Source organism: Herpailurus yagouaroundi, unplaced genomic scaffold (genome assembly GCF_014898765.1).
Source record: "Herpailurus yagouaroundi ecotype Mexico unplaced genomic scaffold, PumYag 216, whole genome shotgun sequence".
Classification (NCBI taxonomy): Eukaryota; Metazoa; Chordata; class Mammalia; order Carnivora; family Felidae; genus Herpailurus; species Herpailurus yagouaroundi.
In genome coordinates, this window is record NW_024412447.1 from 741,017 (window position 1) to 762,863 (window position 21,847).

The 21,847-nt window shown below is 63.3% G+C and overlaps 2 protein-coding genes and 1 long non-coding RNA gene across 8 annotated transcripts in view; 2 read left to right on the forward strand and 1 right to left on the reverse strand.

The window, feature by feature from the left end:
* Positions 1-8,062, forward strand: part of GPR146 (G protein-coupled receptor 146) — a 12,758-nt gene extending 4,696 nt beyond the window's left edge. For 5 of the 6 annotated variants that reach the window (XM_040455694.1, XM_040455691.1, XM_040455693.1 and 2 more), the window contains one exon: positions 6,401-8,062. In XM_040455694.1, coding sequence (XP_040311628.1) covers positions 6,401-7,411 — 1,011 coding nt within the window. In that variant the 3' untranslated portion in view covers positions 7,412-8,062. Of the gene's footprint in view, positions 1-3,680; positions 3,785-6,400 lie in introns of those variants that run through there. The other variant, XM_040455696.1, reaches the window with a different exon arrangement.
* CHLSN (cholesin) overlaps positions 1-21,847 on the reverse strand; it is a 121,719-nt gene that overhangs the window by 33,319 nt on the left and 66,553 nt on the right. The window lies entirely within an intron of this gene.
* LOC121017482 (uncharacterized) lies at positions 13,132-21,591 on the forward strand. Its single transcript, XR_005784775.1, has 3 exons — positions 13,132-13,968; positions 14,428-19,495; positions 21,363-21,591. It is a non-coding gene; the product is annotated as an uncharacterized LOC121017482 (long non-coding RNA).

A 21,847-nucleotide genomic window follows, 5' to 3' on the forward strand; every position in this document is an offset into this window, starting at 1 on the left:
CACCTCCTGGGCCTGGAAATGGCAAGTCCAGGAAAGCACCTTCGTGAAAAATAATTATTGAAGGCCAGAGGTGGTCTTGGAAGTAAATGGCTTTTCTTTTCTACCTGAGAGCATTTGTAGTAAATGACTGTCACCCAGCTGAGGACACACAGGCCTCTGTAGGGGATGCAGGGAGACAGAGGGCTCCGGAAACTAAGTCCCTAGAAATGCTCAGACACCTGCACGCCCGGTGGCCTCTCGCTCCATCCTCCACAAGCGCCAGTCAGGCCTCCCTTGCCCTGCCAGGGGTGGCTACCGTATTACTGCGCCCTCTGAGAGGCTGGCCCGAGGTCACCCCGTGAGCCCGCAGAGAGGCCTGGATGGCAAAGCCGTGGCACCAAGTCCACAAATGGAACGCCAGCTTTGACCAAGAAACCCTGCCCTTGTGGACCTCGGCCTCGCTCTCCTCTACGGGTCCCAGAGGTGACCCCTCCACGCTGGAGCGTCGAGCACAGCCTTGTTCCCTCCGAAGGGTTCCCGCCGCACAGCCAGCCTCGTGCAGGGGTGCCCCCTCAGCCTCCGGGTCCTCTCAGGTTTTTCTGGACGAACAGGCCATTTGTGACCTCTCGCCCCTCTGGGATGCGCAGCCAAGCCGCCGAAGGGTTCGCGGTAATGGTCCGAGTCGGCTGAGGGCTCACCCCGGGCGGGGGGCTTCGTGCAGCCATCTCTCAGGCCAGTCCCGGCGCCTGCTTCCACCAGGCAGCTTCCTCCGCCCTCCCCCACCTCGGTCATCTGTCGACTGGCCCCACAGGCCTGGATCCGTGCTGCCCCGAAGCCGTCTGAAGAGGCCTGGGAAGGGGAGTGGCCACTGGAGAGGCCAGCCCAGTCCTTATGGTGCGGAGGCTTTCTTCTGAGTGTGATTAGAGAACGAAACACCCAGAAAGCTCTCGGAGAGAGAGAGGGTACGTGAGTCACCTTTACAGGAAAAGCCAGCATGAACTCATAACCTGGTCTTTCTTGGACAGCCACAAGCAGGTGCGTGGTCGCCGGCCTGCAGAGCGCCTCCCTTTTGCCGCCCGGCCCGGATACTGGCGCACAGCACTCCTGCAGCCCCCGCCCTGCGCTGGCCTGTCACCACCGAGGCCCGCTTCTGGACCAGCAGAGGGTGGGGGCCCGGCGGTCCTGCTGTGCCCATTCCTGCCAACGTGCCAGGGGCGCCTGGCTTTGTGCACCCAGGCCGGCTGGCGGTCTGGGCTCACGACACCGCAGAGAAGCGCAGACCCATCTCGGCGGGGGTCTTGAGGATGCATGGAGATCCGGGGTGGGGTGGGGAGGGGGGCTCTCGGAAGATGTTCGCAGCTTTTCGTGTGCTTCTCGGCTCCGGTGGCGTGAGGTCGGGAAGGGGTTCCGACCTGGAACACCCACCCTGGGAGGAGGGGAGAGGTTCGGGGACGGTCCCAGCGCTCAGCTGCAGTGAAACGGTGGGCTGGCAGGAGCGGGGGCTCACGGGGGGCCCTGGGTGCCGGTCCGTGGGCACAGCCATCGCTGTGGGTGCAGACAGGGCACCTGGATGGACATGATGGGGTGTCAGTCCTGAAGGAATCTTGGAAGAGGCTTTGGGAGGCTAGAGGCAGGGCCAGCAGAGGCAGAGTGGCACCGAGGGAGTGGGGGCGGGAAGGGCAGAGCAGGCCAGGCGTCTCTGCCAATGGACCCTTCTGGAAAGGGCTCTAAAGCGTGTGGAAAAGGAGCGCAGGCACAAGGGGCCAGGGAGGCAGTGGGGAGCTCCGGCAAGGAAGGGCTCAGGGGTCCTAGTGGGGAGGTGTGGTGACAGGACCGGCCTGTTTGGAGAGCCAGCCTGGATGGGAGGCCCACTGGGGTCCCCGCCGACCCTGACACCGTCAGCTGAGGGGCTGCGGCAGGTGGCAGGGCCCGGAAGTTGGGATTGTCCATCCTGCCATTTGGGGAGAACGTGGCAGATTTCCAAATGAAAACGGATGGAGAGTGGAGCGCAGGCCTGCTCGGCCCTGGAGAGGCCGCCTCCCCGCCGGCTGTGCCCCAAGTTCCTCTTTCGCCGAAGGAAGTGAACCGAGAACTGGCGAGCTGGAAAGGTGGTCTGAGGCCTGTGCGGGAGGGCGGGAGCCAAACCATTGTTCCCAGGTTGGCCTGCTTCCCGGGCAGCCTGAGGGGAAGTCTCTGTTCCCAGGTTCCTGGACTTGCAAAACCAGAGTGCACAAAAGGGAAGTGGGGTCACCGCAAGGAACCGGGGACCAGAGAAAGGCAGGGCCGGGAAGGGGGTGGGCGTGGGGGCGTCCGCGGGCTCCCAGGTGCAGAGCGGCAGGCAGCGGCCCTGAGGAACAGCACCGGGGCCGGGCCCTGACCGGCGGCACCCCCGCCCACGGTCTCCGCAATGTTTGCGCTGTGACGAGCACCACCGGCTCCGAGACCTGAGCGTGTTTCTCTCACTGGCCCGTCCTGCTCGCTCGACACGCGGCAGTTCTGGTCTCCTGAGCACGTCCACCGTGCCACGTGCCCACACCCCGGGCTCGGCTGGCTCTGCCAGCCGTGCTCCCTGGGACCCACGTTCTGTCTGCACAGGGCGCGGGCGAGCCCATCTCGAGGCAGGTGCTTGGCCGTCCGGGAGCCTCCGTGACGGTGGCACCCTCCGCCTCCCCCACTCCCCCTCCAAAGACAGGGATGAGCTTCGGCAAATGCCAGACAGACGGCCCCGTTTGTGACACAAGGCGGCTCCTCACCGCTGGCCTCCCCGGAGGATTGCCGGAACGAAAGGACGAGGCCTCTCGTCAGGCCTAGAGAAAGCGAACCGTCTGCATCCAGATCACGGCTGCCCGTGTACTTGACCCACGTGGGAACCATGCACGCGCAGCGCCCCCTCCGACAAGCGAGCTGGGGCCACACGAGCACGTGAACTAGGAAGGAGGCTCTCAACAGACCGCGTTCCGGCTGAGGCTTTCCCAAGAACGGAGCCGTCCTCAGCCCAGTGCGGTGGCCCGCCAGCGGCCCTTCCTGCGGCCCTACGGGGCAGCCGTGGGCAGTCAGGGCCGCGGCTCTGACCCCGCGGCCGGGAGGCTCCAGGCCGGCTGTGTTCCACAGCGACGTCGAGAAGGCACCCACCCTTCTTCCTGCCGGTCCCGAGCCTGGCCCTCAGCCACCGCTGCCCGCTTTGGAGAGCTCTCGGGGCCACGCCCCAGGGCAGGCGGCCACGGCCCCTCTCCATGGTGACTGGGTAACTCTCAGGGAGGCCCGCGTTCCGCCCTTAGTGGCCACCCAGCTTCCTCGCAGAGGGAAAAAAGGAACTCGTCTGTGCACACGCCCAGCACCCCGAGTGTCCGGAGCGGCCACGTGGGCTCCAGACGAGCCTCATCGCACCGGCCCCGCCACCCAGTGCGGGCCGGGGGCGCAGAGGGGGGAGGAAGCGGGCGCTCCCGAAACCGGAGCAGCAGGGCAGGAGCCTGATCCGACGGTGCCGGCCCTTCCAGGCACAACCCTCATTCCGTGAAACCGGCTGTAAACAGAGCTGGGGAGGGGCCGCCGTGCCTGCCAAGGGAGGCAGAGACCGAGTGATTTACTGGAGGAAAACAAGTGTGCGTCCACACTGGGCACCAAGCGCACACACGCGCCCGCGCAGGAAGCCAGCGCTGCACGGCTGCGGCTGATAAGCTCCCGGGGGTGGGGTGGGGTGGGGTGGGGGTGGGGGGCAGAGAAACAGGATCCTCTCGGCGTCCTTGGCTGCTCACGGACGGGGTCTGCGGTCCAGGCGCACAGAAACGCGGGGCTCGGGATAAAGGTAAGCAGCCTGCGCCGAAGGCTCCGCTATGGCTGCACCTATGGCTGCACCGGGGACAGGCGGCCGGGAGGGGCTGGGCCGGGGGGGACGCCCTGAGCGGTGAGTGCCGAATGTCCCCCGCCCCCCCCTCCCGCCACACCTGAACCGGGAGGGAAGGACGGGCTCGTCACACCAGGAGCGCGAATCCTGGGGTCCCGGCCTGGGCGCCGATCGCGAGCCCACCTTTCTCGCTAGCAACTACCCCGTGTGAGTTCAACGCCGGTGTTAAAGATGGCGGAAGGCCCTTCCTTTTGTGGGGCTGCGGCTCCACGTCTCGGTCTCCTTACGAGGAGGGAGGCCGGTACACGAGAGTAGGTGCGACACCTCGGGCAGACCCCACGGGCCCTGGGGTAGGATGTGAGCCAGGCAGGGCCAGACCAGAGGGAGTCTGCCTGTGGGCTGACCACGGCAGAGACGGATGCAATGGGATGTGAAACGTCCAGTGGCCACAAGAATGCGCGGTGTTTCCTGGGGACTCGAGGCCTGTGAAGTCTGGTGGACAAGCTCTCCACAGCCATGGGCCCCCGTTCGCTGTCCCCGGTTATGGTCAGAGCCATGGTTCGGCCTGCAGGAGCCCAGAACAGAGAGGAGACTGCACTTAAACATCCACAGCCAGCTCCGGATGAGTTCAGGAAGGAGAGTGGAAACCAGCCGTGTAATCAGCTAAAAGATGACACAAAAAGGCCCCCCCCCCCCACCATCCAGCTCTGGGAGACCAAAGGTTCCTGTAGGAACCACAGGTGTTCCAGGAACATGCCAGCAGCCCAGTGCCCCCGCTGCACCCCAGGATCCGGTTCCTGGGGTGCAGGGCGCCCACCAGGACCAGAAGCTGAGGAGCATGGTCTAGATTTAGGGACCCAACCCATGCTGTGGATTACAGCGAACACTTCTAAAAGTGATGTGATCAGCACGTGTGGGCAGAATCCGGCCGGCCCGGCCCCGAGCATCACTCCCATCTGATGGGCTGCTGGGCGGCACTCACGAGAATTACAAAACACTCCCACTGACTCGATGTCCCTGAACGGGAGCTCACGCACCGACTGCCCACCTGCCCATCACAGCCGATGCAGGCGCACTCCTGCTGTGGGGACCCCCAACCTCCCTTTACTTCCTGGTTAACCCCCTGGCGCCCCACTGGCTCACTGCCTCGGAGGAAATCAGCAGGTAGATGTCTGTGTTCACCGCCTGATCCCCACCCGACCCCCCACCCCCATGCCAGGCTCCAGCCTGCAGTGCAGCGGCAGGTGTGGGCAGGGCCTGGCCCCCGAGCCCCTTCAGGGGCTGGGGTCCGGCATCAACAGCAACAGGGCTGGCAGAACCCTCAGCCCCTACGCCCGGGAAACAAACGTGCACTTTGCATGTGTTCGCCCGAGAGGATTTCTTATTCTGAGAGCAGGAGATCAGGATGGGCCGAAATTCATTTTGCATGGAAGGTTTTCCTCCAAAGGACCGTGACACGTGAAGAGTGTGCTCTTTCCTCACGTGTGGGTCCTCCCGGCCAGCCGCACACCCACGCCTCCCGTGTGCTAGACCACGGACCACTGGGTTGCACTCCAGCGGGGAGGGGGGACGGGGGGGGAGCGCAGCGCAAGTTTCCCTCCGAGGGAACCCCATCACCGGGGCCCCGTGGCGGCCCGGTGGACACCAAGGCGTGAGCCCCTCACCCACGGTGGCCACCCCCACTCCCGCGCTCCTCCTCAGGTGGGGCTCCCACCGCCTGGCTTAGCGCCTCCTGCTCTCCCAGCTGCGTTCAGGGCGCACCTGTCACACGCCAGCCTGTGCAGCTGCCCGCGACCTGCTCCCACGTGCGCAGCCACACCCGCTCTCGGGGACAGAGGCGCAGCGTGCTGGTGCAGCCCAGGTGGCAGGAGAGACGGGGCGGGTCTCTGGCCACCAGACCGCAGACACAGGTGTGGAGGGCGGGCGGACGCACAATTCCCACGCACGCCGCGAAGGGTCCGGGCAGGGCTGTGGCGGCCTGCTGTTCCCACCCAGGAGGCTGTGGAGGGTCACCCTGTCGTGGGAAGGCCCATACGCATCACGGCCCTGCGTGCCGCGCCACGGGCACCCGTCCTTCTAAAACCCCTTTCAGTAAAGAGGCTGAAAAAGAGGTGGTCACGGGGCTCACTTAAAGCCACTGGGTGGTGGGGGGCAGGACGGGAGCCCAGGACTGGGGGTGGGGAGCCCTGCAGGGTGTCCCCGCATGGCGGAGAGAAGCCAGGACGGGAGGCAGCGTGAAGGCTGCCCGAAGCGGCTTCCCCGGCGGGATCTCGGGCGCATCATCCAGTGCTCAGATTTCTCTAGAAACGGCTCGGGGAGGCTCGCCACGGCCGTTAGGGTCACGGCAGCATCGGGACCTTGCGGGCCCAGCTCAGGACCTAAGGCAGCCACGGACAGCGACCTGGCTCTCCCAGAACACGCACGCTCGGGACGGAGTTTTCCTGGAAGGGCCCACGGTCTCTAGCCCTTGCCCTGCTAGGTTAAGGGGCGAGGCTCCCTTCGGGCACCACCTCCGCATCTCTGAGGGGCTGGCGGGGCCCGGGGCTCTGGCTAACCTTCCGCTGCTTTCTCCCGCAGCCCTCCATCATGTGGAGCTGCGGCCCGCTCAACGGCACGGGCGGCGCGGAGGACCAGCCGCTGTGCCAGCACCTGCATCTGGTCCTGTCCGTCTTCTCCCTGCTCTACCTGGTGGCCGGCGTCCCCGTCGGCCTGGGCTACAACGCCCTGCTCGTCCTGGTCAACCTGCACGACCAGAGCAGCATGACCATGCCTGACGTCTACTTCGTCAACATGGCCGTGGCGGGCCTGGTGCTCGGCGCCCTGGCGCCCGTGCACCTGCTGGGCCCCACCGCCTCCGGGTGGGCCCTGTGGGGCTTCGGCAGCGAGGCCCACGTCACGCTGCTGGTGCTGTTCAACGTCTCCTCCCTGGTGACCATGTACTCCACGGCCCTGCTCAGTCTCGACTGCTACATCGAGCGGGCGCTGCCGCGCACCTACATGTCCAGCGTCTACAACACGCGACACGTGTGCGGCTTCGTCTGGGGCGGGGCCCTGCTCACCAGCTTCTCCTCCCTGCTCTTCTACGTCTGCAGCCACGTGGCCGCCAGGATCGTCGAGTGTTCCAAGATGCGGGACGCGCAGGCCGCGGACGCCATCATGGTGTTCATCGGCTACGTGGTCCCCGCCCTGGCCGTGCTCTACGCGCTGGCGCTCATCTCGAGGATCCGGAAGGAGGACACGCCGCTCGACCAGGACGCGGGGAGGCCGGACCCCTCGGTGCACAGGCTCCTGGTGGCCACCGTGTGCACGCAGTTCGGGCTGTGGACGCCTCACTACCTGACCCTCCTGGGGCACACGCTGCTGGCCTTGCGGGGGAAGCCCGTTGACAGGCACCACCTGGGGATCCTGCTCTTCGCTAAGGACGTGGCGAGATTCCTGGCCTTCTCCAGCAGCTCCGTGGTGCCGCTCCTTTACCGCTACATCAACAGAAACTTCCCCAGCAAACTCCGGCGGCTGATAAAGAAAATGCACTGCGGGCGCCAGAGCTGCTCCCCGGACCAAGCAGGGGTACAGCAGGTGATGGCGTAGAGCCGGCGGCTGGGGTCACGGCCGCTCGCTGAGCGCGGGTCCCGGGGCCGCCACCAGTGCCCCGGGTGGGGTCATCGGACGGGCAGTCAACGGCGTACTTCCCGGAGGCACGGTCCGGGCCCCCTCCTGGGAGACAGGCGACCGACGCTTGACCTGGATGCACAGCACTTTGTCACTGCCCGCTCTGTCACGCTCTCCCCCAGGACGTCACTGAGGCCGGGACCCAGAACAGCACGAGGCGTGTTCTCTCCAAGTTTTCTGCTTCCAGACAGGCCGCTCTTAGGCCAAGGCCTTAGGCCGTGCGGTCCAAGGCGGGAGGGGCCTGGCGTGAAAAACAGCTGCCTGCCCACCTGCTTCGGGGCGGACGCACTGCTCGGTCTCGGTCATGCGGGGCCACACCCGCAATAGCGTCCTCAGCCTGGCCGCCTCCACCCTGGGTTTCTGAACGAAGTCAGGAGAATCCAAATCCAGTGTTTATATTCTGTGCCGGCAAAATACCCGATTCTGTCTCTTTACTTGCGCTTATAAAAAGATTCGAGAGAAGTCACCAAAGCCCGAAAGCGAAGGAAGCAACACGGAGGGCACTCCCGTTGGACGGACGGGCTCCTGCTACTGCAGGGTCGTGCTGGGTGGGGTGAGGCGGGGAGAGGCGCGTGCAAATGCCTCAGAAGGACAGGGCCAGCAGTGTGGCTGGTCTTGGGCGGAGGGCCCTTAACTGGTACCCCTGCTGCCCTCCCGGGTGACCTCGGCTAACCGTCTTCAGTAGAAGCCAACTCCCCAAAGTGTGCACAAAACCCCACGCTAATAGTAAACCGAAGAGAAGAAAGCGCGGTGAGGATTTCCAACCTAACACAGAAACTGGGAGGGACCGCCTGGGGAGTCACAGGTCTGCAAGGCGGAGCCCAGTCTGGCACCGGGGCAGAGCGTGGGGCCACCACTGCCACCTTGCACCCAACAGCAGCCTGCTTCGCCAGACGCGGCGCGTGCCTGGATCCTTCCACGCCGCGTCCTGTAAACACCTGCTCTAAAACCGTGGCAGTAGAAGCCCCCTGCTCTCCTCGACACCATCCGCTCACCTGCACCCCGACGTCACGACGCACCACAGGCCTGCAGCCCCCTAACTGCACCTCTGAAACCCACAAAGCTCTAAAAACAGGAAGATTTGTTTGTCAAGTTTGCGGCACATTCCCTTGGTAGCAAACCTTGAGCTGAAGTGGTAGGAGAGCGCTTTTCTGAGGAAAGAGGAGTGTGAATGTGATTACGGGGCACTGGCCCGGCCCCACAGGGCCCCGTAACACGCAGCACACACAGCATGTTAACTGTGTGTGTGCAGACGCAGAGAACAGGTGAACGTAGGTCGTTTGCCAAAAGCAGCCGGAAGTATGCACACGCCTTAAGATGTCATTCCTATGTCACCCTACGCTTTCCTGCGGGGTTACGGTGACAGGGAGCGGCTGGGGCTGGCAGCTTGGGAACTCCAACCCGCGTTTAGGTTTGTGCATCCAAAAATGTGTTGCTTTTTGTCGCTGCTCAGCAATACACTGTATTTATTTATTTATTTGTTTATTTTTACCTTCTGACTCCCTTCACCCGTTTCTCCTCCCTGCCTCGGCAACCACCAATCCATGCTGCTTCCGTGGCCTTGGTTGTTTTTCTTAAAGATCCCCTGTACCACTGAGATCATGTTCTACTCCTCTTTGACTTATCTCACTTAGCACAGTGCTCTCCAGGTCCGTCCGTGTTGTCGCAAATGGCCAGATTTCATTTCTGTTTATGGCTAATATTCCGCGGTGCGTGTACTCGCCCCCCCCCCCCCTTCTTCTTCATCCGCTTGTCCGTCAAGGGACACTCAGCTGCTTCTGTGTCTGGTCTGTTGTGAATAACGCGGTAGTGAACGTGGGGGTGCAGACACCATTCTGACTCAGTGCTTTTGTTTCCTTTGGGTAGATACCCAGAAGTGTGATCACTGGATAAGTAGAACCTGCTTTTGACTTTTGAGGCACGTCTGTACTGTTTTCACAGTGGCTGCGGCAGTGCGCATCCCCACCAGCGGTGCACGAGGACCCCTTTCCTGTACTCCCTCGCCAGCGCTCAGTGTCCTCTTGGTGGCGGCACCCTAGCAGGCGTGAGGAGCACCCACTGGGGTTCTGACGTGCTCCTCTGACGAGTGCCGCTGAGCACCTTCTCACGTACACGTTGGCCGTCTGCGTTCTTTGCAGAAATGTCTGTTCTCATCCTTTGTAATCACGTTTTATTTTGCTACTGGGTTCTGGGAGTGCTTTATGTATTTTGGAGATTAGTCCCTTATCAGAGATACTAACATACTAACTTTTGACAACCTGAAAACTTAATTCTGACACATCTGATCCGAGGATGGCAAAGTGTGGCTCTGTGTTTTGCCACATTCCATTCAGGAAAATCGCTCCATTTGGCCCTGGTCTCTCGGGAGATTTAGCCCATGACTCGGTTGCCATTGTGTTTCTGTCTGGAGAATATATCCCCTCCGGGGTGATGCGATGACTGAGTTCAGAGTCTGCCTGTGCAGAAGCATGAAAATACACTGGACACCAGGGTCCTGGTCTTACTCGCCCCTGGTAGCTGTGAAATTCTGGACAGGTGGGGCCTAATCTACTTCCTGGCCAGTAAATCAGGGGCAGAATTAGAGAAGGTTCTGAGTTGCCTCTGTCCGTGAACGTGCTATTTCTACTGAAGGGCGCAACACCCCTCTGCTGCAGGGTTTCCCCCAGTCCTGAAAGTCTCAGACCCGACCCCCTCCACTCCTCAAGCTGTGGGCTGCACGGCGGGGGGTCCCGTGGCCCTGCCTCCGCTGGGGACCTCTCGTGTTGGCCGAGCGAATGGCGGGTTGCAGGGTGCCCGGCTTTGCAGCCGTGGGGCCTCTGACCTCACACACACCTGCTACCACGGAGCCTCAGTCCTCGTCCTCTCACGGCGGGTGGGCGGGGCTGGGGCCAGGGTCAGTCCCAGGTCCGCCACACACGACCAGGCTCTTGGGTCAGGAAGCCAGCACTGTTCTTAGGGGACACGGGACCCAGCAGGTGGGCTGGTTTGGGGTGGCAGTGCTGTTTCAAATAAAAAGACCCTTTTCCTCGCTCATCTGTTCTGCTCTTTGCTCTAGAAAGAGCTCCTAGGAGAAGAGGGAGATCCCAAGGGCACAGAGCCGAGAGCCACGTGGGTCTCTGCCCACAGCCCTGGGAGTCCCTCACCCCAGCTGGGCTCCCCCAAACAGAAAAGGGGCCGAAAATCACGGTCTTGTTTTCACTTTCTCAGTGGCTTTGGTTGCAACCTGGCTTGTTTCTGGTGACCTCCGGGGGCCTGAGCGGGTCCCACCCGTGCCGGTGACAGAGGGCCCCCGGGGACGGGTGGCAGGCTGGGTGTCTCACGGAGACCCCTCCGCTGCTTTCGCGGCATCCCCGGGTCTCATGGCTTGATTGGCCTCTGTGCTCTTCTCCCCACTGGGGACACCTCCGCCACCAGCCCCATGTGCTTCCCACATGGCTTTTGTCCATCCACAGTCACCTGGGCTGGATCCGCGGCGACTGAACGCTGCCTCCAGCGCTCCTGCCACGTGGCCCAAGACACGGAAAGAATTCTGAGCTGAGAGAAGAGTGAGGAGTCGGTCGGGAAAGGCTCCAGTAGACTGTGAACGTGATCCTACGTGTTACACGTGTATTTTTTTAACTCACCAATCTCGATGTCTCCCAGTGGAAGTCTATGTTCCAAGGCCATTAATTTTGTTATCAGTCCCTCCTATTATACTTTTTAAGTTAATCTTAATTTTGCTAATCACAACAACTCATCTACCTTGTCGTGCTTATTTAAGATTCTAGAAGGTGAATTTAATTTTAGGTTGCTTCACGAAGGTTATAAAATTTATCACGGGAAACCAGAACTCCTGCTAACTGTGGCAGATGCATCGGCAAGGCAGACAGACCCCCAGGCCTTCATAGAACAACGCACGTGATGAAGGATAAACCTGGAGAAAATGATTAAGAAGCTAAATTACAAGTGAAGTTCTTGGATTTAAAATCAGCTGGAAAACTGGGGGAATTTTTCATTTCTCATCCGTTGCGTCTCTTCCAGAGGTTGTACCGTTTGCCTCGAGTTCTACGTAAATCACGAAGAAGATCCTGCTGAAGAAAAACCCACACGTTTGAAGACTTAAGTCACTAGACACAAATCACCCACCTTCGGAATTCTCAAAATGTGTATTTCCAGGGGTGTATGACGTGTAGCAGAAACCGGCACGGGACTTAGCCTATTTCCCCTGGTGACACGGGGCCCGCCACTGTTCGTTACTCCTCTGCCGCAGTGGCACAGCAGCAGCGTATACCTGCACGCTCCCTCAGGCAGGGCGGGGCGCACCCCAAACCCCGTGAAGACAGCCCCCCAAGTCTGGCAAACGTTCTTTCCCGAGAACGGACGTTTGACAACTGCTGACGCGTCCCGAGGGCCGAGGACAGAACTGAGTGGCCCCGGCGGCTCCGTGTGGGAGGGCCTGTCCCCCCGAGGGAGGGCCTCGTCCCCCCGGGGCAAGAGGGGAGCGTGCCGTGCACACGGCGAGTACATCTGAGTAACGAACAGGGAGTCTCTGGGAATGAAAGAATCCGAATTTACCCATCTTATGTTAATAAAGAACGCGAGGCGCAAAGAATTGTACGATTTGCCTCATTCCGTACGCGTGTAACACTGAAGTCCCGGGGACAAGCATTTGTCGAGTGGCTATGACATTATCGCCCCTGCTCCCGGTATTTGAAAACCGCTTACTGGGAGGCTCTTGCGGGCCCGTGTGCCACTAACATCACCTGAACCGAGGAAACGATACTACCGTCCGAAATGCTGTGAAGTCGGAGCGGATACGTTTCTACGTTCCCGCAGGGAACACGGGACTCCGACCCGCTCTGCAGCTGGGAGCGCAGGCGTGTGTGCGGGGCGCCACCTAGTGGCCGCCGGCAGAGCTTCGCCCTGCAGGGCAGCTGGGCGCCGGCCACAGAACCCTGACCGCGCCTGCACAGGGTGCTTCTCGCAGGGTTTACAGCCCATGTGGTCAGGATCGGCGGGTCGCGCTCGGTGATTTATACCTTGGGGGCTTTCACCCCAAACCAGCCGCGGAAGAGCAGACACCCCACCCCGCGCTCCCCAGCAATCGGACGAGTGAAACTCCGCCCTGCGGATGCCACGTGACTCAGGGAATTCAGGGCACATTGCGCTTTTCCAAAAACACGTGGTCAGCAGCAGTGGAGAGGAGCACTCGACCACCCAGGCGCTGCTCCGCACACACACGCGTGCACACGCGTGCACACACACACACACACACACACACACACACACACTGGAGCCAGCAGAACCTGGCGCAGACAGGGACAGCAGCCAAGTCCGGCCTAGGACGACGGACTTCTGCGCGGTTACGGCTTCCCGCACTGTGTTTCCAGGGAGGGCAACCCCACACAGAGATTTCCGATCACCAGCTGAAGCCATGTCAGGGAGCATAGGTGAGAAAGAGACAGTTCAAAGATTATAAACGCTTTTAAAAGACGTTGCAGGGGCGCCTGGGTGGCTCTGTCGGTTAAGCATCCGACTCCGACTCCAGACTTCGGCTCAGGTCACAATCTCACGGGTGGGATCAAGCCCCACCTCGGGCTCTGTGCGGTCCCCACGGAGCCTTCTTGGGACTCTCTCTCTCCCTCTCTCTGCCCCTCCCCAGCTCATGCGTGTGCACCAAGTAAATAAATAAACTTAAAAAGAAACGCCGAAAAGGCTCTCTCTCTAAAGAGGCGGTGGTGAGTGGCAGGGGGCTGGAGGGGAAAGTCCTCCGGCGCGCGGCCTCCGGGCCTGCCCGTGAACGGCCAGCTGGAAGGCCCCACAAGGCCGGCCTCTGCTCCGCGGGGCTGCCCCTCCCGTGCAGAGTCTCAAAGCCTGCGGAGCGCCACGACAAAGGGACAGGGCTCCACGGAGCAGGGCCTGGGGCACCTTGACCTAGGAAGTGAGGACAAACGGAGAGGACCACGGCCACGCCACCAGTGCCGATGGGACCCAGGCCCCGGCTGGAAGTGGTTCCTCCTGGCCGTGTTTGGGACAACTTGAGCGAACAAGAAGTGAAGAATTAAAAGGGAAAAAAAGTCCAGAGAGACACTCAAAAAGGCAGGAAGCAGAGGGGAAAAGGAAGCAAAGGAGAAAACCAGCGCGTCTCCGACTCAGGAATGGAAGGATGGGCACCGCACAGGGAGGCTGTGGGCAAAGACGGCCAGGAGCGTCCGTGTGGTCCAAGCAGCACCTGCGGCCAACTTCTCAGCGAGGGGGGCCTGTGAGCAGGGTGCCCAGGCCCGTCGCCCCGCCACAAGCACACGCCCACCTGTACCCGGGGCAGGAGGGGCCTCGGTGCCCCTGAGAGGGGCCAAGGGGTCAGGCTGTGCGGCCACGGCTAATGCCCGAAAGGCAAGGCCTGGCCTGCGGGCAGGCAAAGGACAGGCTGGCCAGCGCCCCGGGGGGGGGGGGGGGGCGGACGCCACACCGGGGAGCATCAGCCCCAAGACGGAGAAGTGAGTAGCAGAGGCAGAACCCAAAAGACGGGCGGGAGGCAGTGTGGGGTGGAGTAGTCCTGCGGGGAGTCGGGGATGAGGGCTGGACGGCTGGGCGGAGGCGTGGAGAGATGGGCCGGGTCCCCACAAAGGAAGGAGACCATGAATTCCTGGTGGGTCCAGACGTCCTGAGCTTGGATCCCAGTGGCCTTCCAATCCCCGAACTGTCTCCCAGACTCCGTCACTGTTCCTTGGGCCACTGTCCCTGGACTCTAGGCTAGGGACTCCCAAATTCCTGGCCTCCTTATTTCCACAGGCAGCCCTGTAGGTGGTCCCCAGACTGAGGACGGACGCCCTCAGGGGCACTGCCAGCCTCTCCGTGGCTCCCCACTGCTCCCTGTGCACAGCCCAGGCCACCTGGGAGTTCCCGTGACCCTCCTGCCGGGTCACATGTGGCTCAATATCCCTCTGACTTCCCAGGTCGTGCAGTCATACGACTAGCGGCACCGGACAGGGGCCGGGCCTCGCGGGAGCTGAGACACGGGTGACGTACAGCGGCCTCTCCTAGAAGCCAGCAGCTGCCGCAGCGTGGCCCACGCTACACGGCGACTTTCGGGCAGCGGGACCTGCGGGCCAGGAAGGAAAGGCCGTCACGGTGAATCCCTGCCTGGGTGCGCTGTCAGGACGGTGGACGGACACCTGCCCGAACAGCAGCGCAGACAGACAGGGCCTGCCCCTCGAGTCCCTCCACTCGCTGAGGGGATCAAGGAGATGCTTCTGTGACGACCCACGGTTCCACAGGGTGTGAACAACGCTCTTGCAAAGCGCCTGCTCCCGCAGGCCCCCTGCACGTCGCGCCCCGCCTGCCCCCCCCCAGGAGCACGGAGCCCGCACCCCTCCCGGCCTCGGCCCACGCCTTTCACCTCCCCACCCGCAGCGCCCCATCTGCAAGGGGAGAGCCGGGCAAACACGGCCAGCGGACCGTGCACTGCGACGGGAAGGCAGGTCGGAGCCACAATAACCCAGATACGGTTTTCCTCTGAGAGATGTGTCCACAAAGCCTAGATCCCCCAGTGTCTGAAAAAGCCCCGTTACTTAGTGCTATGGGTCTGCTGTGAGATTCCGCGGGTGACGGAGGCCACACGAGCCGGGAGACAAATCAGGAAGTAGCCGGTAGGCCAGCCGCCTTGGTGACAGGCCAGCCCTAGACGCCGGCCCACACGTCTGCGGGGCTCGCTCCCAGGCCGCGGCCTGGGCTGGAATGGAGGCGTCAGTCCGTAGTCGGCCCACCCTCTCCTCCGCTTGATGACTGGACAGCAGCAGGACGACGACAGAGCAAAGGGAACAGAGCCTGGGGAGCAGGGATCGGCTGCCGTCAGGCAGGAGGAAGCCGTCTGAGGGGGCGGCTGCAAGGTCCACACATCTAAGAACAGCGGAGGCCTGCGGCGTTTGCCTCAAGTAATGCATTCCCAAACACGGAAAGGTGTCTTAGTGACAAGAGTCAAGACAAAGGGATCGTTAGTGCTGGTATTACGGGAAGCGACAGAAGAGGTGACTCCCCCGGGCAGCCACTCATCTTCGTCTCTAGGGACCTGCTTCCCTCCCCCGACACACACGACGGTGGACTCACTGGACTCACGCGGCACGTGGCTCCTCCCACCCAGCGCCGCGTCTGTACAGCCCCCCCCCCCCCCCCCCCCCCCCGGCCTCGGGCCAGTATCCGAACGCCACTCCTCACGGCCGAGTAACTGCATCCCCTCGTGCGACACACATCGACACGCACGGGGCTGCCTCCGCCTGTGGCCGCTGTCGGGGGGGGGGGGCTGCCGTGAACACGGGTGTGCCCGTTCTGCACGGGGGAAGGCCACCTGTGGAGGCCGCGAGGGACGGCGCGGTGACGTCCGCAACCCCCGCCGTGGGCAAAGCCGAGGGCAGACGTCCCTCCCGCAGAGAACGTGTCCTCATGTGCAAGGACAACACCCAACCGTGCGCCCTGGGAGACGGGGGTGGGTGACAGAGAGTCGCCGGTCCCGGAACGAGCTGCCGCCTTCCCAACACGGGGCCAGCGATGCGCACCGCGAATCGGGGACGGGGACGCTGGGCCGCAGCCTGCACTGTGAGTTCCCGCTCCAGGGGGACAACCCACCCACTGGCCGGCCCCGTGGGCAGGGGAGGGCGTAGGGCCAAGGGCATCCCCTCCACGCTCTCGCCCATCTCCAGGGCCTGTGTGCGCTTCGTGTATGCAGAGCTCGGACACTTTTACCTCCTCGCCAGCGCCTGCCAGGAAACCGCCTTCGCCTGGCCCCGCACGTGGCACCGAGGGCACGTGGCCGCACGAGGCGGCGGCAGGCCCGGGGGTGAGGCGGCCCAGCGCCCCGTCCCGGGAGCCGTGTCTTCCTGCACCTCAACCCTGATTCGGGGCCCGAGGCCTCGGGGCGCAGACGATCCCAAGCGGGGATCCCAAGCGGGGATCCCAAGCGGGTCCACAGACACGCAGAGCCAGGATGTGACAAGAAGGCAGGCCGAGTCCTCAAGACCCCTCAGCAGGAGGGTGCTGGGGCTTCCGAGCGGTAGACGGACAGCGGCTGGACAGGGGGACAGGCCAGGCTGGGCCGCAGAGGCCGGCCCACCTCAGACACACGCAGGGCCTCGTCTCTGTGAGGGTCCCGGCTCGTGGCAGAAACCTGGCTTTGCCGACTGTCCTGGGCCCCCCCACATCCCGGTGTGCTAGCTCATTTAGCCCTCCAAGACCCCGAGGGGCAATGCTGTAATTACTGCCAATTTACAGGAGGGGACGGAGTCCTGGGGGCTAAGCAGCCGGCCTGACACCCCCAATGTCAAGGCTTCAGGCTCTCCCCTCCACTCGGGACCAAGAACTCAGGATGTAAGTCTCCGTGGTTCTTTTAGCAGCCACGCTTGTCCTGTGTTTCGTCCACTGGCCCACGGCCGGCTCGGCTGAAGCCTGGGCAGGTAGGGGGCCAGGGTGAGTGGGGAAGGCACCCCAGAGAGCGGAGGCAGCAGCCCATGCAGACCGGAGGAGGACGCTGCCTGTCTGCCAGCGGGGGCCACGGCACAGAGCGAGGGCACCGAGGGCACCGCAGGCAGGAGCCAAACCACACACCGGCCCTCCCAGTGGCAGCAGCTGGGGAGGACCGTGGTTTTGTCAGCTTAAGGAAGACCGGAGGTCGGGGCGGGGAGGGGGCGGGTGGCCAGCCAGGCCTGTCACTCGTCCAGTAGCTCAGAAATTCCCCCACAAGGCTGGGGGAGTTCACAGGGAAGGCTATCTTGCTAACTCAGGGCTCTCGGAGGAAGAGACCGCCAAGGCCCAAGCTCATGGGCGCGGGAGGCAGGATGCCCCCAAAGCGTACGACAGAAACGGGTACTGCCCCCCGGGAGCTCACTCTTGCCTAAGGAGGGGGGGCCCAGATTCCACTGACGAGAACGTCGCCCCACGACACTGTCCACAGGAGGGGCCCTTTCTGGGGGCAGTGCCCACCCACCGGCCGCGTCATCCCCAGGCATCCTTCCAATAGCTGTGGGAAGCTCTGTAAACCTACTCACGACAGGAAGCGGGGTGGCGGGGGAGGCCTGGGGCTGCACACGGGGACTCGGAACCTGGAGACCCTGCTGGGGTCGCACACAGGGGCTCCGGACCCCCGAGTGCCCGCACAGGGGGCTGAGGGAGGCACGCCTGGCCCTGCCGTAGCCCAGGGCTCCTCTGCTCGCCTGTGCACCAGGGGCTGGAGGCCTTTCTTCCCTACCGGCCACGCACGCTCGTCAAGGACTAGGGGGCTGGTGGCCACGGGGATCTAATGACAAGGCACCTCGTCACCCTGGGAGCCCAGAGAACGCAGGCCTGAGACTGGCAGTGGCCCAGCCCCCTCTTCCGGGCCCCAGGTCTCCCATCTCTAGGGGAGGTCAGCCCCTTTCAGTGGTCCTCAAACCTCTGGGAGGCTCCCCCACTCCAAAGCAGCTCCTCAGACCCCAGGCTCTGGGAACAGAGGCCCCAGGCCGGTTCCTTGTCAGCTGCTCGCCAGCAACAACACTGCCGTGGGGGCCACACGTTGTGAGAGACCTTCAAAGAAAACACTCTCCAGCCCCAGCCTTGCTGGCGCGGGGCTCCCGGGGGCGTCCTTCGCCTCTCTGGAGCCTCTGTGGGTTTCACACAGAGCTCACGTGGCCCTTGGATGCCATCAGTGACCCCAGCGGGCAGGGCGCTGCAGAGGAAGTCCCCCAGCTGCATAAGGGACGCAGACACCTGGCGGGGGAGACATGCAGAGGGCTCCACACGTCACGTCTCCCGCCGGTGCTGGCTCAGGGAAGCCACGTGTCCAAACCCGTGTCTCAGCTCTTACTTCCTCGAGGCAGGCCCCCTCCTTCAGGAATTTGGGGACCCCCACGCCACTTCCTGACTCTCCGTGCTGACCCCACCCTCCCTCCAAAACTCGCACCTGCCCCGTGCCCAGCCTTGCCAGGCCACAGGTGACCAGCGCCCTTCAGGCGACAGCGCCCTGACTCTGCCTGACCCCGAGGGAGGCTCTAGGCATAGGCCCGCAGGGCAATAAGGGATCAGTCCGCCTCTGTGTTCAGGACTCCGGCTGCCTGACGCCCACACCCCATTGTCGGGGGGCAGAGGGCAGAGGGCAGAGCCCCAAGCCCCGGCCTGGGTGGTGCCAACGCGGGCCCTGGGGCCGAGTGCTCTCAAGGGAAGGTTTCGGGGGACTTTCCCTCGGTTAGACAGGTTGTGAGCGCTTCTTCTGTATTACGGGTGGGGTTTTAGGTCCTATTTCAAACTGCAGACGCTGCCCGCTTTCCGGGAGGGACTGTTTAGCGTGTGGAATCCGCTGGGTGCCCACAGTCGCTGGGAGGCACATGCGTTACTTGTTCCGGCCGCCACACCGGTGACTCTGTATGTAGGCCGACTTGAACCTGTCTGGGTCACGCGGCCAAAGCATATGCTGTTCCCAGTGCAGCCTGTGTGGCTGGAACGACCTAAGACTGAATCCCTGTCCTCCTTACAGAACTGGAGGTCTCTGCCCGGCCGCTGCCAGCAAGGGAGCTCGTGGAGAGGGGAGGACCGGAGACGGACAGGAGCCGCCTGCACAGCTCACAGGCCCTGGCAGTCAGCCGCCGACCCTCTGGGCTTCCTTTTCTTTCCCCGCTTCCGTCTGCTTCCCCACCACCCGCTCAGCCGCTTGCCGGGGGACGGGCGATTTCACGGCTGAGCGACGTTTCACTCTGAAAACTCAGGTTTCTTTATACTGTAGATTGGCTCCAGTAAAAAGTAAAACAGAGTTCATTTTCCTAGACTTTCAGCCTGGAAGTGACTGAACAGACCGCTCAGGGCTTCCTCGTTCAAAAAAGATGATCAGTGGCTCCAGCGCTGGGTCCCGAAGACAGAACCGGAAAGGCTTGTCCACGGGCAACACACACGTCTGGATGCAGACTGAAGCCACCAGAGGCGTGGCTAGCGCGGGGGCACGAACACGGAGAAGGTTCGGTCTGGCAGAGCACAGTGTATGCCTTCCAGCAGCCACGTCTGGCACGTGTATGTTTCATGGGGCACGAATCGGGGGCGGGGGGCGGGGGCTCTTTCCGCGACTGTGGTCGGGAGGAGCTGGGAGCCCAGACCTGGCAGCGTTTCTACCCAGAGGCCTGGGAAGGAAGGTTCAAGTTTTCAACGCGAGCAGGGGCGGCCAGGCTTCCGCACAAGGCGGGCTTTGTGTTCAGGTGACGCTCAGTGTGGTGTGGAAGGAAAGGGTCCCCCCACCAGCTGAATCCTCTCTGTAAGCGGGAGGGAACCGGGCGCCCCCACACACCACCCCGTCTGACAAAATCCTCATAAAGATGCTGGGTGGTGATGTACACGCACGGGCTGATCACTTTGTCCAAGATCACAGAGCCACGGTGCGAAAAGCTGGGCCTCCCAGCCCACAGAGCGCCACTGTTCCCCTGCTGCTGGGACAGGGCGATGACGGAAGCCCAGGGGCCGAGCCTCCGACCTCTGGGGACAGGGCTGGGTCCCGCGCGGGACCCTGAGGGGGCAGGCGGCTCCCGGTCAGGCTCGGCCGGGAGCCCGAGGAGGGTCAGGGCAGCAGAGGGCCGGGCCGGACGTGAAAGGTAGTGACGGCAGAGCAGAGACTGCAGGGGAGAGGTGTGCAGGGCTGCACAGTGGCCCCAGCACCCCGTCACCAGGCGGCTGGCTGGCTATGAGGTGCCGAGGGTCCCCCGCTGCAGTCCAGGACACAGGACACTGCAGTGGCCACGCTGGGGAGGACAGAAATAAGAGTCTGATGGCCAGTCTGGCCCTAACAAGGCGACACGCACCCTGAGAGCCAGCATCGGACGTGGTCCTCGGACGGGCAGGAAGCAGACAGCGTAAGGTCGCGGAACACCAACACCCTCCCATCTGGTCAAAACGGGCGCCTCCTCCCTCGCCCACCCTCCTCCAGATCACCCAGCCAGCCCCAGACCCCACAGCAGGCCGCGCAGTGCCCTCTGCTGCGATGCTCTGTGGGGCTCACGGTCTCACTCACGGGGCCACCAGCCCTGTCCAACCGGGCTCCAGCTATAGGTTCTCTCGAGCTACGGCCCTGATGGCCCACGAGGGCAGGGCCACGGCGCCCAGCCGTCAGGGCCACGTGGATGGAGGGTGCGTCTCTAAACCACGGGTGGGTTTGCAAAACCAGCCCTCCCAGGCTCAGCTTTGGGGAGGAGAGGCTGTCCTCGGCACGCTAGATGGAAAGTGCCGGCAAACGCGAGGCCCCCGGGGCTGCCGGTGGACACAAACGAGTGCCCCTAAGCTGGGAGATCCCCGTCGTCTCTGCCCTGAGAACCATTCGGACCGGGGGTGGGGGTGGGGAAGCTTCTCACAGGGGACTGAAAAAGGATGGGCCTTTCCAGGATGGGGCCCTCCACTCACTGTGCCTCTGCCAGCCCGCTGCTGCAGAGCCCAGGGGACCCGGGGGAAGCGTGCCCAGGGTCAGAGAGAGATCACAGGAGCGCCCAGAGCCAGGCCTGCCCTCCCAGGAGGGGCAAGCCCTTCCACAGGTGTGGTCTGGCCTCCCAGCTACGCAGGGACACAGAGGTGCCCACGAAGGCTGCGGGGACAGAGGCGAGACGGGGCGTACGTCCGCTGTGTTAGAACGGGTGCTCCCTCCAGGTCAGAGGGGCATGAGCTGCGCCCCCGGGGGGGGGGGGGGCCGGGGATGTGCCCGCGTGTGTCTCCCGGAGGCAGGTGTCCGCACGTGTGCACATCAAGTGTGTCCGGGTGTGTCTCCCGGAGGCAGGTGTCCGCACGTGTGCACGTCAAGTGTGTCCGGGAGAGACGAAGAAGGTCTCAGGAGACTCAAATGGAGGAAAACGGAAAGAAGCCTTCACTCTTTACCCTTTTAAGGAAGTTACTTTCCCCACAGGCCGCGGGCAACATCCCGACAGTTCAGGAATTCGCGTCTTCAGGCGACCAGGATGGGGACGAGGGGGCTGCCCGGCAGCAGGTCCCCACAGAAGGGTGCGGGCCAGCAGCCACACCGCCCCTCGTGTTCCCGTCCGAGCCCATGGGTCCACAGAAGCTCACACCCGCCACGCCACCCCTCCGTCAGGCGGGCCGGGCTGGACGGCGCAGGGCCTGGCCACGGATGGGCCGCACGGATGGGCCGCACGGATGGGCCGCACGGTGACTCATTGGGCCCCAGGGCTCCCAGTCTGCAGGGAGCACAGGAGACTGGGATGGAAACATTTATGCAGCCGAGACCAGAAGGCACTAAAGAAGCCGAGTCCTGCCAGAGGGAGCGCGGGAGCCAGGGAGGGAGGAGCTGGCCACGGGGGAGAAGGGCGTGGCGCCTCGGGACACCACGGGGTGGAATCCTCCTGAGGGCCCGGGCGGGGCAAGAGGCCGCCG